This window comes from Bos indicus, chromosome 29 (assembly GCF_029378745.1).
Source record: "Bos indicus isolate NIAB-ARS_2022 breed Sahiwal x Tharparkar chromosome 29, NIAB-ARS_B.indTharparkar_mat_pri_1.0, whole genome shotgun sequence".
Taxonomy (NCBI): domain Eukaryota; kingdom Metazoa; phylum Chordata; class Mammalia; order Artiodactyla; family Bovidae; genus Bos; species Bos indicus.
Genome location: NC_091788.1, coordinates 12,029,201 through 12,046,708, shown reverse-complemented (window position 1 = coordinate 12,046,708; position 17,508 = coordinate 12,029,201). Strand labels below are relative to the sequence as shown.

The 17,508-nt window shown below is 39.8% G+C and overlaps 1 protein-coding gene and 1 long non-coding RNA gene across 15 annotated transcripts in view; one reads left to right on the top strand and one right to left on the bottom strand.

Moving 5' to 3' along the window:
• DLG2 (discs large MAGUK scaffold protein 2) overlaps window positions 1–17,508 on the bottom strand; it is a 2,332,068-nt gene that overhangs the window by 561,578 nt on the left and 1,752,982 nt on the right. For 11 of the 14 annotated variants that reach the window (XM_070783335.1, XM_070783336.1, XM_070783337.1 and 8 more), the window contains one exon: window positions 1,572–1,727. The exons of the other annotated variants lie outside the window; for them this stretch is intronic. In XM_070783335.1, the coding sequence (XP_070639436.1) occupies window positions 1,572–1,727 (156 nt within the window). The remainder of the gene's footprint in view (window positions 1–1,571; window positions 1,728–17,508) is intronic. 14 annotated transcript variants of the gene reach the window in all.
• The window catches only part of LOC139180779 (uncharacterized), a 52,624-nt gene that overhangs the window by 1,794 nt on the left and 33,322 nt on the right, over window positions 1–17,508 (top strand). The window contains exon 3 of the long non-coding RNA XR_011565029.1: window positions 6,659–6,838. This is a non-coding gene — a long non-coding RNA (uncharacterized lncRNA). The remainder of the gene's footprint in view (window positions 1–6,658; window positions 6,839–17,508) is intronic.

Below are 17,508 nucleotides of genomic sequence, written 5' to 3'. Positions count from 1 at the left end.
GTGGAGGGTGATCGTGGGCATGTCAGGTACCCTCTCAAGCCTCGATTTTCTTACTTGTAAAGCAAAGATAATGATAGCATCTACATCATAAGGTGACTGTCAGGGTTAGCAGAAATAATGCACCAGAAGTGCTTGCTTAACAACACTCCTGGCTCAGAGGAAGAGCTCAATAAACGTTAGCTGCCTTAAGGTAGCTGACTATTTATAGATGCATAATTACTAGAAAGTCATCATTGTAGCCTGCCTCCTCACTTCCGTATGGCGACTTTGCCCTCTTAGTTTCAAAATCATATAGTTCACTGTAACAAGAAATAGATTTATGATTTGTTAAACATATTGGAGGATTTAATTAATTTTTATAAAGAATTTTTTCAAAGAGCAAAGCTGTTAGGCTTTGCTTGTTGCAAATTAATGAGAATGCCCTACCGTAGCCAAAAATATGTTTCTCGTTTATTTCTAGAAATGTTAAGATATAATTTAAAATTTGGTATTTAACTCCCCTCAAGAGGCAAATCATTGACTTCTAAACTTATTCTTTGAAAATCTCCAAGAACAGAGATGATGTTCTAAGGAGATCTTATTCACTACGAATCACTCAAAAAAATCTATGTTTTCTCTGTCCTAATAATATTATGAAGCCATGTGAAAATATTCTGTCAGAAAACATAACAACACAAGCACCACATTCCCTGTAGAAATATTACAATTGAGATCCTCCCATTTTATACTAAATTGGAACTATCTAATGAAACACTGTATTCTCTTTTTCTTTCTGTCGCTGACTGGCTGCTACAGGAAGATAGGAGTTTATTGCTTGTTATACATATGCTTTAGAATTATAATGTAGAATTATGTCTAACCTTTAGACTTAGAACAATTTACAAATTTTTGTAGAAAAACTCAAAACATTCTATGATCAAATCTGAAACCCACATTTATTGAGGGAATTGCCTTAGCTGCTCTGACTTTAGTTTTCTTACATAAAATGGCAGTTATTAAGTAAGACAACAGATATAAACACCTTGCATTATACTGTAGAGGTGAAGATTATGTTCTTTGTGGTTAGTTAGTACCGACTAGCTCTGTAGTTTTGGATGAGTTAATATGTAAAGGAGTCAGTTAAATGATGACATTAATTTAATAATTTAGTTAAAATAAGAAACGGCAATAATAGTATCAACTTCTTAGTCAATGTGATGCATGGAGCAGAGCATTACTATTTAAAATGTACTAATCAAGAACGCAGTTCTCTTTGAACCTTTTGTATGAGGGAAAGGGTGCTAATTAAATTCCAAAATGAATTCTTTGGGAAAAATATAATTAATGCCTTATTAACAATGCATGGGGACCGAGAACATTTGGAGCATCATGTGATCACATGTAAGGGCTCTGTGATCACACTAGGAGATCAATGCTCTCCATGTCTCCCCCTGCCCCATGGGAGCAGAACGGCTCTCCACCCTGAGGAAGCTGTAGGGTGCAGAGCAGCGGGCAGAGGCGGATTCTACCCGTTCGTCCTTGTGGAAGCACATGCAACCGGAGAAGATGAAGTGAGAAAGCGCATGCAGTACCTGGTCATCTCAGAGTCGGGGAGCAGGCCTAGGTGGTAGTGGGGGTAGGGAGCTGAGAGAAGGAAGCTTTTGTCACACTCAACAGGGGAATAGTGCCTGGGAGAAGCAGGCTTATCACACAGTTTGTTCACAGTGCTGTAAACGGGTTCTGGAGGCCTGGTGACACAAGAGAAAGAGACGCAGGGTTAGCACTCAGACTGAACGACGGGCTGCGAGCAGCATCTTACCATAGGTGACAGCAAATGCCCTGAACAACGCCACGGGTTTCACGAGCCCTGAGTTAAGAGGCTCTTCACAAACAGGTCCCCGGGTTAGAAATCACAACTTTGGCGGACATGTGGCATGACTAAAAGTCACGTGTCAGATACCTCAGTAGAGTCACAGAAAGAGACATGCATGCGTGCTCAGTCATGCTCGACCCTGGGACCCTACGGACTGTAGCCCGTCAGGCTCCTCTCTCCATGGAATTTTCCAGGCAAAAGTACTGCAGTGGGCTGCCATTTCTTCCTACTCCAGGGAATCTTCCTGACCCAGAGATCGAACCCACGTCTCCTGCACTGGCAGGCAGATTCTTTACTACTGAACCTCCTGGGAATCCCAACAGAGTCATAATCAACCTTTAAATGTCGTATCTTTTTAGATAAGCCTGTCTGAAAGACCAAAATTTGGGATCCTCTGACACGGTTCCTTCTTACACTGGAATGTGAACTTGACATAGACTTTCTCTGGCCACATTGGCCAGGACACCTTGAAATTTTTCATAGCACCTATTCATATTTTATCCATGGACGGAGGAGCTTGGTGGGCTACAGTCCACGGGGTCGCAAAGAGTCGGACACGACTGAGGGACTTCACTTTCACTTTCATTCATATTTTATAATAATCTTTTCTCAGCATAAAATAACCTTTTTAATATTTTCTTTAATTTTTATTGTCACTCTCACTATACGATAAATTCTATGAGAAGAGAGACTACATTTATTTTTTTAACCACTTACAGTACAGTGTGGCACATAATACATACTCTATAACTATATGTTGACCGCATGTATGAATGAATAAATGAATACAACTTCCTATATTCATACTGCAAAATTCTTGCTTGGTGATTTGTGGGGGGTGGTTGGTTTTACCTAAGAATCTAATAGGTTCCTCCATATATTTATTCATAGTGTGCTCCCTGCCCCCTAGAGTTGACTTCAGAGAGTTTTCCACAAGGAAGATTTTAGTAACATTTCTATTAAGTGAATTCATCTAGGGATACTGAAACATTATCTAAAATAGCAATATTTTTTATAGCTGTTATTGACAAACATGCATATTATGATCAGATAAAATTTTCTATAGCTTCTGGATCCATATTAAAAAAAAAGTTTCACAACTCTCTTCTCCATTTTTTAAGTACATGGTCTGAAAGTACTTTCAATATCTTTCCATTATGTAAGAATGAAAAGATGGGTATTGAAATGAAAGGACTATGAGCGGTCAGGGTCATGGACCCAGAAGTGTAGCCTTAGCTGGGAATGTTAAGGAGCAAGTCAGGAAACTGGGCCATGCCCAGAGTCACACCCAGGGGGCGCAAATTGCACCTCCTGGGGCCACAAGACACTGGAGGCAGCAAGTGGCGGTCATGAGCCTGAGCAGAGGCACAGGAAGTGAACTCAGTGACGGCACGGTCCGTGGTTCTGAAGCTCCAGCCCTCAGTGTGGCTCCTCCTGTATAACAGGCGCTCAGTCAGTGCAGACTGAGAATGGAGAACAGGGAAGAAAAGAGGGTAAACCAAGAATTACAAATGAACTACCTAATTTATAATATTGCTGTGGCCAATCATGTGATGTCAGCGTAGACAATGTCTAGAGACCTGGATTCTTTTTCAACACAAAGCTTTCCATGACACAGAAGGCAGTTCCTTGGAGTGTTTATTTTGTGCAACACAGTAGAAGGGCTGAGGAGGACTCCAGAGGCCTATCTGTTCTATGGAATAATGACCTCAGTGGGAAAACGAAGTACTTTGCAGTGGAGTCGGCTGGTTCTATCCCAGTGGCTGTAACATTTACAAGAAGAATTAAAAGTTTTTAAAATAAAAGAGCCAGATTTATTAGGGAATCTACCCTTCGAGAAGACAACGGCTCTGTTTTAAGAAAAATCCAGTAAATTCATAAATTTCTGTTTATCAATTTAAACATATACATAATTTATACTGGTAAATACAGCACTTAAAAGAGGCAACTGCAAATGATTCTTAAAAACTGTTCTTTTTTTTTTTTCATATGATATTTGTTTTTTTCTTTCTGACTTATTCACTCTGTATAACAGGCTCTAGGTTCATCCACCTCACTAGAACTGACTCCAATGCATTCCTTTTTATGGCTAAGAAATATTCCACTGTATATATGTACCACAACCTCTTTATCCATTCATCTGATGATGGGCATCTAGATTGCTTCCATGTCCCAGCCATTGTAAATAGTGCTGCTAGTAAAACAGTACTGATGAACCTATTTGCGGGGCAGGAATAGAGACACAGACATAGAGAACAGACTTTGGACACAGCAAGGGAAGGAGAGGGAGACAAATTGAGAGACTAGCATTGAAACACATACACCAGCAAATATAAGCTCAGCTCAGTCGCTCAGTCATCTCCGACTCTGCGACCCCATGGACTGCAGCACACCAGGCCTCCCTGCCCATCACCAACTCCCGGAGTTTACTCAAACTCACGTCCATTGAGTTGGTGATGCCATCCAACAACCTCATTCTCTGTTGTCCCCTTCTCCTCCCACCTTCAATCTTTGCCAGCATCAGGGTCTGTTCAAATGAGACAGTTCTTTGCATCAGGTGGCCCAAGTATTGGAGTTACAGCTTTAGCATCTACTTCCAATGAACATTCAGGACTGGTTTCCTTTAGGATGGACTGGTTGGATCTCCTTTCAGTCCAAGGGACTCTCAAGAGTCTTCTCCAACACCACAGTTCAAAAGCATCAATTCTTCAGTGCTCAGCTTTCTTTATAGTCCAACTCTCACATGCATACATGACTACTGGAAAAACCATAGCTCTGACTAGACAGACCTTTGTTGGCAAAGTAACATCTCTGCTTTATAATATGCTGTCTAGGTTGGTCATAACTTTTCTTCCAAGGAGCAAGCGTCTTCTAATTTCATGGCTGCAGTCACCATCTGCAGTGATTTTGGAGCCCAGAAAAATAAAGTCTCTTTCTGTTTCCACTGTTTCCCCATCTATTTGCCATGAAGTGATGGGACCAGAGGCCATGATCTTAGTTTTCTGAATGTTGAGTTTTAAGCCAACTTTTTCACTCTCCTCTTTCACTTTCATCAAGAGGCTCTTTAGTTCTTCACTTTCTGCCATAAGGGTGGTGTCATCTGCATATCTGAGGTAATTGATATTTCTCCCGGCAATCTTGATTCCAGCTTGTGCTTCCTCCAGCCCAGCATTTCTCATGATGTACTCTGCATATAAGTTAAATAAGCAGGGTGACAATATACAGCCTTGACGTACTCCTTTTCCTATTTGGAACCAGTCTGTTGTTCCATGTCCAGTTCTAACCGTTGCTTCCTGACCTGCATACAGATTTCTCAGGAGGCAGGTCAGGTAGTCTGGTATTCCCATCTCTTTCAGAATTTTCCATAGTTTATTATGATCCACACAGTCAAAGGCTTTGGCATAGTCAATAAAACAGAAATAGATGTTTTTCTGGAACTCTCTTGCTTTTTTGATAATCCAACGGATGTTGGCAATTTGATCTGTGGTTCCTCTGCCTTTTCTGAAGCCAGCTTGAACATCTTTAAGTACTGGGTTTATGTACTGTTGAAGCCTACCTTGGAGACTTACTATGCTTTGAGCATTACTTTGCTAGCGTGTGAGATGAGTGCAACTGTGCGGCAGTTTAAGCATTCTTTGGCATTGCCCATATATAAAATAGATAGTAATAGGAAGTTGCTGTATAACAAAGGGAGCTCAATGTGGTACTCTGGGATAATCTATGGGGTGGAATGGGGTGAGTGGGAGGTTCAAGGGGAGGGACATATGTATACTTACGGCTGATTCACACTGTTGTATGGCATAAACCAATGGCATAAGCCAACACAATATTATAAAGCAATTATCCTCCAATTAAAAATAAATTTTTAAAAGTATATTTATCAGTTTTTACAGATAATTCACTGATAAATACTTTTTCAAAACTTTATTTTTAATTGGAAGATAATTGCTTTATAATATTGTGTTGGCTTCTGCCATACAACAATGTGAATCAAGTTTTTTTTTTTTTTTTTTTTATCAGTTTATGTAAGTAATTCACGGGCTTCTTAGGTGACTCAGTAGTAAAGAATCTGCCTGCCAGTGCAGGAGACAGAACATGTGGGTTCAGTCACGGGGTCCAGTGGATTTCCTAGAGGTGGAATTGCAGCCCACTCCAGTATTCTTGCCTGGAGAATCCCACGGACAGAGGAGTCTGGTGGGCTACCAGTCCACAGGGTGGCAAAGAGTGGATAGAAACTAAGCACACACACACACGTGATTCACACAGTGGGAAGTTATGTAAAAGAAGACACACTTTCAACTAGCCATTGAAATACAGCTTTTAAAACAGTCAGATTGAATATTGTTCATAATTTGGACACAGAGAGTTGCTTTTGCTTTCTTGACATAATCAGCTTTACGAAGATTAACATATATTTCCCATGGTTTTAGAGACAGAAAGATGCATGATTCTTATTAGACAAAGTCACCTTGGGAGATCACAGTCTTATTTGTACCTAAATGTGCTCTCTGCACAAAAATTCAGCTTGGGAAAAGTGTTGTATTAAATAGGCTGCATAAATATGAATTAAATAAGAAATGAAGAGACAGGTATGAGCTCTATGGGAATCATTCTGGGTAGGTTATCACAAGAGGACCTGCTTTTATTCTTCAATTTTTCCACCTTGAAACAGCGCTACTGTGGCAGAGATGGCTGGGTTGCTTCCCAAACATTCATTTTACCTATTTCTTAACCCTTTTTTCTCATTAATGGAAACCAAAACTTTCATTCATCACTTTTCCTGTAATAAAGATTTTTATTTCTCAGTTTTGTAGGTAGATGTGGCTCTGGGATTTATGATATGGCTGCTTAAAGGGAAGCTGACTTAGCTGAGACCCCTGCAGTTTTACTCTTTCCCTCGTCCTCCCTCTGCTGACCTGGAATCCAGATACAGTTGCTGGAGCTTCAGCAGTCTTCTTGGCCCATGAAGCAGCCTTGAGGATGAAGGTACACAATTCAGATAGTAGAGCATACTGGTAGAGCCTGTGTCACTGGTGATGTAGAAGGATAGTATACCACCTCTGGACTACCTATTCCTGGAGATTTTTGTGTGTAAAAATAAACCATTAATATCTTATTTATGCTATTTGGACCATAAGGAATGCTAGGCACTGAAGAATAGGTGCTTTCAAACTGTGGTGTTGGACAGGACTTGAGAGTTCCTTGGACTGCAAGAAGATCAATCCAGTCCATCCTAAAAGAAATCAGTCCTGAATATTCATTGGAAGGACTGATGCTGAAGCTTGAATACTTTGGCCACCTGATATGAAGAGCTGACTCATTGGAAAAGATCCTGATGCTGGGAAAGAACTGAAGGCAAGAGGAGAAGGGGATGACAGAGAATGAGATGGTTGGATGACATCACTGACTCAATGGACATGAGTTTAAGCAAACTTCAGGAGATGGTGAAGGAGAGGGAAGCCTGGCATGCTGCAGTCCATGGGGTTGCAAAGAATTGGACATGACTGAGCGATTGAACAAAAACAATTTTTTTATTATATAAATAGTACCTAATATTAATGGATATTTGTTTGTTGTTTAGTTGCTAAATCGTGTTTGACTCTTTGCGACCCCATGGACTGCAGCCCGCTAGGCCCCTCTGTCCATGGGATTTTCCAGCAGGAACACTGGAGTGGGTTGCCATTTCCTCCTCCAGGGGATCTTCCTGATCCAGGGATCAAACCCACATCTCCTACACTGGCAGGTGGATTCTTTACCACTGAGTCACCAGGGAAGCCATTAACAAATATACTCCTACAAAATAAAAGGCTGATTATCTAATACAAAGAAATAACTATAAATAGGACTTACCATAAGATACTAATACATTTAACTCTGTCAGCAGTCCAAATAACACTTTCTTTATACACAGAAAAACTTAAAGAATGCTATTTTCTGACTATATAATTTAGAACCCATGGTTGTTTAGAGAATTCACTGCATCTTTATTTAAAAAAAAATACATACATAAAATGGTAGCTAATCTAAACTGCAAGCACAGGGCCTAAGAAAAAAGGAATCAATGACTTTTTTCAGGCCATAAAACATTTTCATGGTGATGTCATTTCAGTAATATTGTACTTTCTGCCTAGAGAGCTTATTCAATTTTCTCAGTCTAATATTGTCTCCATAGACCAAGAAAATGATGTTACCAATTTTCTTCTAGTTTTTTTTTTTTTTTAACCTCAGTAGCACTACATTTGGAGACAAATTATGAGAATTAAACCTGTTTAATAAATATATACCTTAAGGAAAACAAATCGTACCTATATTGTACTCAACTAAGTAATAGAAAATATTTTACTATCTGACCTCTATAATAAAATTAAGACCAAAAACATGAGGCCCGATACATTGTTCAGTGCCGAACTCATGATTCTTTTCCCTATATTTTTGGGAACCATTTCAGGAACATAATATTATTTCACAGCTCACATATTTAGAAGATTTGGCATTTGGGACAGCCTTAAATGTCTTAGATTTTCTAAAGTCACTTCCAGAATTGTTTCATAGTGAATTGATTCCTTGCTTAAGCTTAACTATTCTTGATTCAAAGTTTTATCAAAGTCAATTAAAAGAGATACTCCTACTGATGTTGCAGGCTTTCATTCCTTTTCTATTTTTAAAAATATTATTTTATACAGTCACTGGGTAAAGAATGGGAAGCCCATGGTGGCTCAGACAGTAAAGAATCTGCCTGCAATGGAGAAGACCCGGGTTCAGTCCCTGGATTGGGATAAGAGTAGACATATTAAACCCAGTTTCTTTTCTTTTCTTGATTGCGCGAAGCCTTGATTTCTCAGAAGATGGGTAGATAAAAAAACAAAAAAACCCCAAAACATAACAAAAACCCTCGACAGACTTGACAAAGACTTCTTGAAATACTGACAATGTCCTCTTGCAACCAAATAACTAAATTAAAAATATCAGAGAGAATCTCCTTTCAAATGACATAAAAATGCAGTTCACATTTGAAGATTTCTGTCTGCTAGTTTGTGTTATATGCTACATAAGCCACAGTAAAACATCCACTAATATCCTTCTATGAAAGTTACCATCTGAACATACAGAATGGCTCTTTGAATGAATGGATAGAGAATGGTTAAAAAAAAAGCTATATTTATATAGCTTTTTTTTTTTAACCATTCTCCATTGAGAGAAAAGACTCAATGAGAAAAAGACTTCCAACTCTTTCAAGAAGCCCTAAGTTATTCTGAATTGCCTGACTAGGTTTCAGATTTTCAGATCATCATTAATTACAGGTAATACAGAAGGACAGAAACTCCAGTGTTCTCAGAAACTGATAGCTTTAAGTACTTGGTATGCACAGCTCATCAGCTCTCAGAGGGACGGGCTCGTGTATGTGCAAGTCTGGCTACGGCAACGCTTGTCCTCACTTCCTGTGAGACTCACCTCAGAAGCTGGGGCCCCTCAAAGGCTTCACAGCTCTGAGCTTCACAAGGCTTAATGCCAGCAGTTAGCATTCCTGCTATTTCCCTGCAGTTATATTCTCTATGACCTCTCTGCCAGATAGACAAGAAATGCCAATTTATGAGCTGACACTGGGATCTGGGTGGCAGGAACAGATGTTATCGTCACTTCCAATATATGCAGGAAAGAAGTGCCCCGGGGAAATGACTCTGGGCAGTATGAATCAGCCAGACACAACTGAAAGGGCCTCTTCATCCCACTGCAAACCTCCTAGGTCAGAAGGTAATGAATACGGAAATGCAATCCAAGGTACCTACAGGCTCTCTTCATTCTGCTGATGTCCCCAGAAGGGGGGGAAACGCAGTTAGAGACATTAGCATAATCTCTAAGAGAATTTATAAACAAATCATTTATCTTGCTGTCCACTTATCAGGGGCCGTGGATAAATGGCTTTGTACTCTGCAGTGCTGAGCCATCAGCATTTATTTGCATATCTATGGGTTTATAATTGCAGGCTCTTATAGTATATAATTAGTACACCCCAGCCTGTGGTGATCTTTCGTTTCTCTGGACACCATTAGCACTTGCTATTTGTTCTGCTTTCTGGGGGCAGTTTTAATTGCTCATCCACAATGCTAGTATATTAGAGGGAGGTGCTTCACTCAACCTTATTTTAAGGAAAACCACCTTCCGGTAGTCACCTAGGCACATGAGAGCTGGACCATAACGAAGGCTGAGCGCTGAAGAATTGATGGTTTTGAACTGTGGTGCAGGAGAAGGCTCTTGAGAGTTCCTTGGGCTGCAAGGAGACCAAATCAGTCAATCCAAAAGGCGGTCAACCCTGAATATTCATTGTAAGGAACAATGCTGAAGCTGAAGCTCCAATACTTTGGTCACCTGATGTGAAGAGCTGACTCACTGGAAAAGACCCTGATGCTGGGAAAGACTGAGGGCAGGAGGAAAATGGTGGCAGAGATGAGATGGTTAGATGGCATCACTGACTCAGTGGACATGAGTTGAGCAAATTCTGGGAGACAGTGAAGGACAGGGAAGCCTGGTGTGCTGCAGTTTATGGGGTTTCAAAGAATCGGACACAACTTAGCAACTGAACAATAACAACCCTGCCTGTAATCGCCCTTGCCCATTTGCCCCACATGAGTCCAACCCAACTTACTCTCCTCCCTAGCCAAACTGCTTGGACCAGGGTTGGACCCCCCAACTCTGCAACCATGGCTTGCATGGTAGTGCTCAAAAAAGTCAAGGCCAATTGGATTCTGTGGAATGTGAATAAAGGGGGAGAAAAAGAAGTTGTAAACTGGTAGCAGAAGGGAAAGATGCAGGCATGTAGAGGGTAGCTATAGCTGTGTCTATCTATTACAGAGCACCAGAGCAAAGCTCTACCAAATTTTGTCTCAAAAGTATCTAGTAGTTTCTTAAACCCAAAGTAACTGTTTGGGTCCATTCTTTAAGGGGACTACTGGGCTCATGCTACTGAATTTCTCTGTAGATTTCATGTGCCATTTGCTGTATAGTGAAAATCAACTATCACCTCCCACCGTATTTTCTTACTGAAGCTTAAGTCACATCTTTTGCTGGCAATCAAACGAGTGAAAATTAAACAGGTAGCTTTGCTATTAGTGTCCTTTTCAGAACACCTCAGCTAGACTAGGCTGCTCAAGGATAAAAGACAAATGCTTGGACCTTCATGTAATCCCGTAGCCATCTGAGACTAATACCATGCTGATCTTTAAAATTTTGTTCCCTATGGATTCTTTTGCATTACTTTTATTCTCTGAAATACTGTATTAAAATATTATTATCTTAATTACTGCATCTTTGAGCGCCTCCTTATTTTGCACTTGATCTGTTAACTTTTACTTGTCTCACCCTAACTCCCAGGCCTGTACTTAGAGCCAAGGTAGATATAATGATGATAATGACAGTGATGGTGATTGTAAATGCTCATCTGTGTTGCACCAGAAGATACAAGGTCAAAGGAATATGACTCACTTCTCAGAGTTACAGGAAGAGTGACTCATTTAATCAAGTTTTCCATGTCTCGATTAAATGCACTGCTCTCCAATCCTTCAGACTATCTTGGGCAGAGTTCTCACCTCATTACACTGTCATATTTGGTGCACTGGGCTCTTTCCTTCTCTTGACTATTAGCTCACTGAAGATCAGCACCAAATCTCATTTATCTTTGTTTCCCCATAACTTTCCTGAGTGTAGGAAGGTATGAATGAAGCACTGTCATGGAAAAGGAATAGAGCTGTAACAGAAAATGTGATTAGTGCTTTTAATTCTCTCTTCCTGAACTAGAGCTAAATGGGAAGAGCCTAAAATTGCAGGAAGAAAGATTTGGGTTAAATATTTGTATAACTCTGACAATAAATCTCTCTGTCATACAGACTGGTATGGATAAATCTGTAAGCCATTCAGATTTTCCACCCCTTATCCTACTATGGCCTTCCCTGGCTGCCCAAAGTGGGCAAGAAATATCCAGACCCATGCCCTACATCAGCAGGCACGCTTGCAGGCTTAGTTGCTCAGTCGTGTCTGACTCTGAGACACTTTTGACTGTAGCTCGCCAGGCTCCTCTGTCCGGGGAATTTTTCAGACAAGAATACTGGAGGGGGTTGCCATTTTCCTCCTCCAGGGGATCTTCCCAACCCTGGGGATCAAACCCACATCTCCTGTGTCTCCTGCACTGCAGGCGAATTCTTTACCAGCTCAGCCATTAGCAGTACATATACCCAAGCTACATTAATAATGGCAGTTGGATAGCTGAGGGCTTGGAGGCCTAAACATCTAGAATATTGCCTGACATAACTTGGAGAAAAAGCTTTTCAAATCTTAAAATATATTCTCTTTGTTACATGTAGTACATTACATACTGTTCTTTACACATAGTACATTGTTCTTTGAGCCAAGGATTTGGATAAGGAAGCGTAAAGAGACTGAATTTCAGGCCTGGGCTAATTAGATCTTAAAGGCAGAATTTGGGGAAGCCTAAACATAATTAGGAGATAAAACAGAATATCAGACCAAGAGGTAAACTATGAGGCTGAACACGTGAATTTGACATTATAATGATAAGAATTAAGGAAGAGGCTGACTTGTCTTATACTGAACTTTATGCAGAAAATTGTTTGCAATTTGGCAAAGGTATTATCAGCACGTTAAAGTCTGGCATAGAGATATCTGGAGAATGGATTGGTCTAGGTGATTTGTAAGAATCCATTCATCCCCCTAATTCTAAGCATCATCAGATTGGGCCCCCAAGGACTTCTTCCATTAAGACCCTTGGAATGGACGCCTATTTGCACCATATTCACTTAAGTTTTCCAAAACGCAGCTTCCTCATTTTAACGATATTGAAGAACCTTCTCTGTATCTGGGCAAAGCTGTAACCTATAACATATTATAATATAATTAATATATAATATAATACATATTATATTATATATATAATATAATACATATTATATTATATATATAATATAATTCAGGTTATACTCTGGTTATATATATTTATAATATATAATTATATATAATTCTGGTAATATAATATAATTCTGGTATTATGTTATATATAACATAATACCAGAATTAAGTTATTATGAAGCAGTGTGGTGAGTGTACAGAAACAGAGCTAGGTTTGGATCCTGGTTCTCCAAATTCTACCCGCGTGAACTTCTGCTGTTCCTCACTCCTCGGAGCCTCAGCATCCTCATCCATAAAGCAGCACAGCAGTCTCAGCCTGAGGGTGGCGTGAGGAACAGAGGAAGAAGGGCTGTAGACCAAGCTCACCCGTCACTCACTGCGGGCTCACGAATAGTGGCCCTGTTGTCTTATTACCTTCAGGCACTCGGGCCCACAGAGAAGCAAAGCCTCAGAGGATGCTCCTCCCACTCTAATGCAATGTGGAAGCAAGTACCAGCCAGTGGTTTCAGTATCAGAAAAGAAACTGCATTAATAGTGCCTTCTACAGTCACTTTTGGTCTTGATTGTAAAGGTAATTGACCCTGTATCTGAGCCACATGAGGGAGATGCTTAGTCTTTCTGAACTTCTCAATTATTTTCATTGCCCCTAACAAGGTATCAGCTCCATCTCTAAGCCTGAATTCACGCCTGCGTTTTCATCATGATTTCCTTTCCTGTGTGGCTCCCAGCTGTGGTGCCAGAGCACATTGTTGGGTCACAAGTGATTTTCACTATTATAAATAATAGTCTATGTACCATAATCTATAAGTATTTACTGTTCAAGAAGAGAAATCAGGATTGAGTCCCCATTTTCTCCATATAAACATCACTCTCAGTTATATTTTACTATGTTTGCTTATCAAAGAGGGAAATGGCAGGCCATTTAAAGTCATTTAAAAAGTTTTGAATTATTAAGTGCTTTATTTTCCTCGACAGAATGTTTGGGTTTCAGCAAAATTGGCCCCTTTTAAGACAGTGGCTTATAAATGGTTCATGAGGGTTTTATTGGATTAAGATGTACAAAGTTGTTGACCTTGACAATGGTGACTATTAAGAGGCATGTTTCCAAAGAGCACCGGAATCATAGTACTGTGGTATTGGGTAAATGCTGTCCAGCTACAATAGTGCTTTTGTGGCATTCGAAAGATGTGAAACAAGTATTATCTAAGACACAAGATCAGTATGTCCAGACCAAGATCCTTGAGATGCAGACTTGACTTGTTAGAGGAAGGTTTCCTGGTGGCTCAGATGGTAAAGAATCCACCTGCAATGCAGGAGAACCAAGTTTGACCTCTGGAAGATTCCCTGGAAAAGGAAATGGCAACCCACTCCAGTATTCTTGCCTGGAAAATTCCATGGACAGAGGAGCCTGGCAGGCTATAGGCCATGGGGTTACAAAGAGTCAGACACAACTGAGTGACTAACATTTTCACTTTCAGTTTTGTTTCAACATAGTATTTAAATGCTTTTATTTTTTATAAACCTACTTTTAAAGATTTCTAAAAATTTTTTAAATGAACTCACGGGACAAAATGTCAATCTATAGAAAAAAAGCAGATTAATAATTATATAGCATTTTGATGGAAAAAATTTTAAGCATACAATAAATAGAAGAAATCACACAAAAGACATGAGATTTGACTACACAAAAATGTAAAACCACTAAATAAAAAAACTGATAAGCAAGCAACAAGCTGGGAAAAGATATACTCAAATCTGTTTATCAATAATTTTAAAGATGTTCCTACAACTCAATAAGAAAAAACACAAACTTTCAATAGATGTTGCTAGTGCCCAATCATAAAAGAGGAAGTAAAAATGACAGATAGACACACACATATAAATGTCTAACCTCAGAAGGAATAAAAGCAATACAAATTAAATGATACTCTCCCGTTGCTTGTTTAAAATAATAAAAGATTTTCAAATCAATAAATAATAATTTAGTTGTGGTATGGTGAGATAGACATTCATATTGCTGGTGTTATAAAGTATAAAGCCCTTAAAACATTTCAAGAAAGCAATTTGGCAATATATTTCTGGAGTTTTAAGAAGTAATCCTACCCTTTGGTTCAGCAATTCTACCTCTAGTGTGCAATCTTAAGAAGACAAAAAAATTGAACAAAGGTTTCTTCAGAGAGTCTTTGTGGTTCATTATAAGAGCAGACCAGAACAAAAGGAGATGATCAAAATGTCCAACAAAGAGATAAAGATATAGGACATAAGATACAGCCACATGTTTAGCCATTAAAGTTAATATTCATAAAATAGTTAATAATATAGGCAAATAATTTGTTGGAGTATAAAATTACATATAGGGTCGTGGGAAAGTGGGAGGTGCAAACGCCTTATTCTCCCACCACTTGGGAAAGAGACTGGAGTTAAGATGCAAAAGAAAACACAGTGAAAAGTAGGATTCAGGTGAAGGGCTTGGCTGGGTGGAGAGGGCTTTTTAGAAAGTGGCAACACACAGCACGTGCAAAATTAAAGAGGAATCTGAAAACCAGCCACATTTAGGGAATTTGTTAAAGGCCTGAGTAGGAGACAGACTTGAAAAGATCGGCAGGTCTTGAGCACAGTTCTAATATTCACAGGCAATGGGAAGTCATGAGATTAGTGGGTACCAAATGCAGTTAAGTGAGTTTAATTATTTTGACTTTATTTGTATATTCTTTCATTCATTTCATAAATATTTACCAAATGCCCATGGTATACCAGAGAGAGGTACTAGATATATATAGATTAGTGAATAAGACAAAATGTTCCTGCTGGGCACTGAGCAAATGTTCTATCTGCAAGGAACAGAGACTTATTGGAACTTCTGCAGGACATATATGCATGGTTACTCAGAATAAGCTGAACTGGCAAGATCAGGAATGGTGAGAACCAATGAGCTCAATCTTTGTTCCAGATCCTTCCTGTCGAGATGACAGCTTTTCTTTCTGTGCTACTTCTTTCTTCTCTCTACTCACCACTGTTGATAACCAATATTCTATAAATGAGATACTCCCTACCTCAGAGTTTCTGTTTGCTCCTGGTGTCTGCTTCCTAATAACATCAGCTTACACATGACTCTGATTAGTCATTGGAAGGACTGATGATAAAGCTGAAGCGCCAATATTTTGGCCCCCTGATGCGAAGAGCTGACTCATTAGAAAAGACCCTGAAGCTGGAAAAGACTGGAGGCAGGAAGAGAAGGGGGTGTGACAGAGAATGAGATGGTTGGATGGCTTCGCTGACTCAATGGACATGAGTCTGAGCAAACTCCAGGAGATAGGGAAGGACAGGGAAGCCTGGTGTGCTGCAGTCCATGGCGCTGCAGAGCAGGACACAACTTCCCAACTGAACAGCAACACATGCATCATGTTGGACTCTGGCCTTCTTTACATTGTTAACTATTAGCTTCTCCTTTGAGAATCACTTGATTTGGCCTGCTTTTCAGTGAAAAATTCCTGAGAGAGACCTACTTCACTTTTTTGAGCAAACCACATTACTGGTCACTGGTTAACTTCTGGAAAGCCCTCCTTTGGGTCAAGCACAGACTCTCAGGTCTGGCTGAGACATTCAGGTCTGGCTGGGGGACGAGCCACCTGGCCCTTCTGTGTTTGCCCTTTCGGCAGACCGTAGGTGGGGCACAACTGTTCGAGGTGAGCTGGGCATCCTGCTGATATTCTAAGGTTTGGCCTGTGGAGTAACTGCCCACATCTCCATCTTCTCAGCCAGTACTATTTGAAGATGGTGCAAAGAGAGGGAAACCCTGCCTTTGGAGGAACAATTTGGAAACAACAAGTCTGAACAAGAGAAAAATATGAGGAGAATATATATGTCAGTCCTAATCTCCCAATTTGTCCCATCTTCCACTTCCCCTCGGTATGTCCGTATTATATCTGCATCTTTATTCCTAACCTGCAAATAGCTTCATCTGTACCATTTTTCTAGATTCCCAGGGGGAATCTGCTATGAAGGACAGGAAGCTTAGCTCTACTCTGTGATGACCTAGAGGGGTGAGGTGGGGATGGTGGGGAGGTCCAGAAGTGGGGGATATATGTATACATACAGCTGATTCACTTCACTGTACAGAAACTAACACAGCATTGTGAAGCAACAGTACTCCAGTAATTTAAAAAAAAAGAAAAGAAAAATATAGGGAACATCACCTTCCCACCCCCAAATAAGGTTCAAAGCTTAATATCTCCATAGGGTTTCTCTCTGTTTATCACGGTATTAAGACATAATACAAAAATTACATAATACATAATTACAAAAGAAAAACTCTACAATGCTAATTTTCTTTTCTCAGAGGCTCCAAGATGATTTGCATCTGTAACACTGAAACTAAAGGTTTCTAAATTGGTTAAGGTCTTGCATTTGAAAATTCACACCTACATACGAATTTCTGAATATGTTTAGCCAAATCCTATCTTCCAAAGCAGAATGTGATAATGTTAATTCAACTATATATGTCTGCATGTCGAATTTACATTATCCATACAGACTCTATAGGGGAGAAAACCCCTTGTGCCTTTAACTGAATGAAAGCTCAGGTGAAGGATAAGAGCAGGTCCCATGAAGGAAAGATAATGTTCAAATAAAGTCTCTACTTATCAACAGGAAGGATGAAATGGTATTAACTAAATCCCTTAAATGGATTTCTTTTCCATCCTTGAGGAAATGGTACATTTTCCTCTATTTCATGAGGC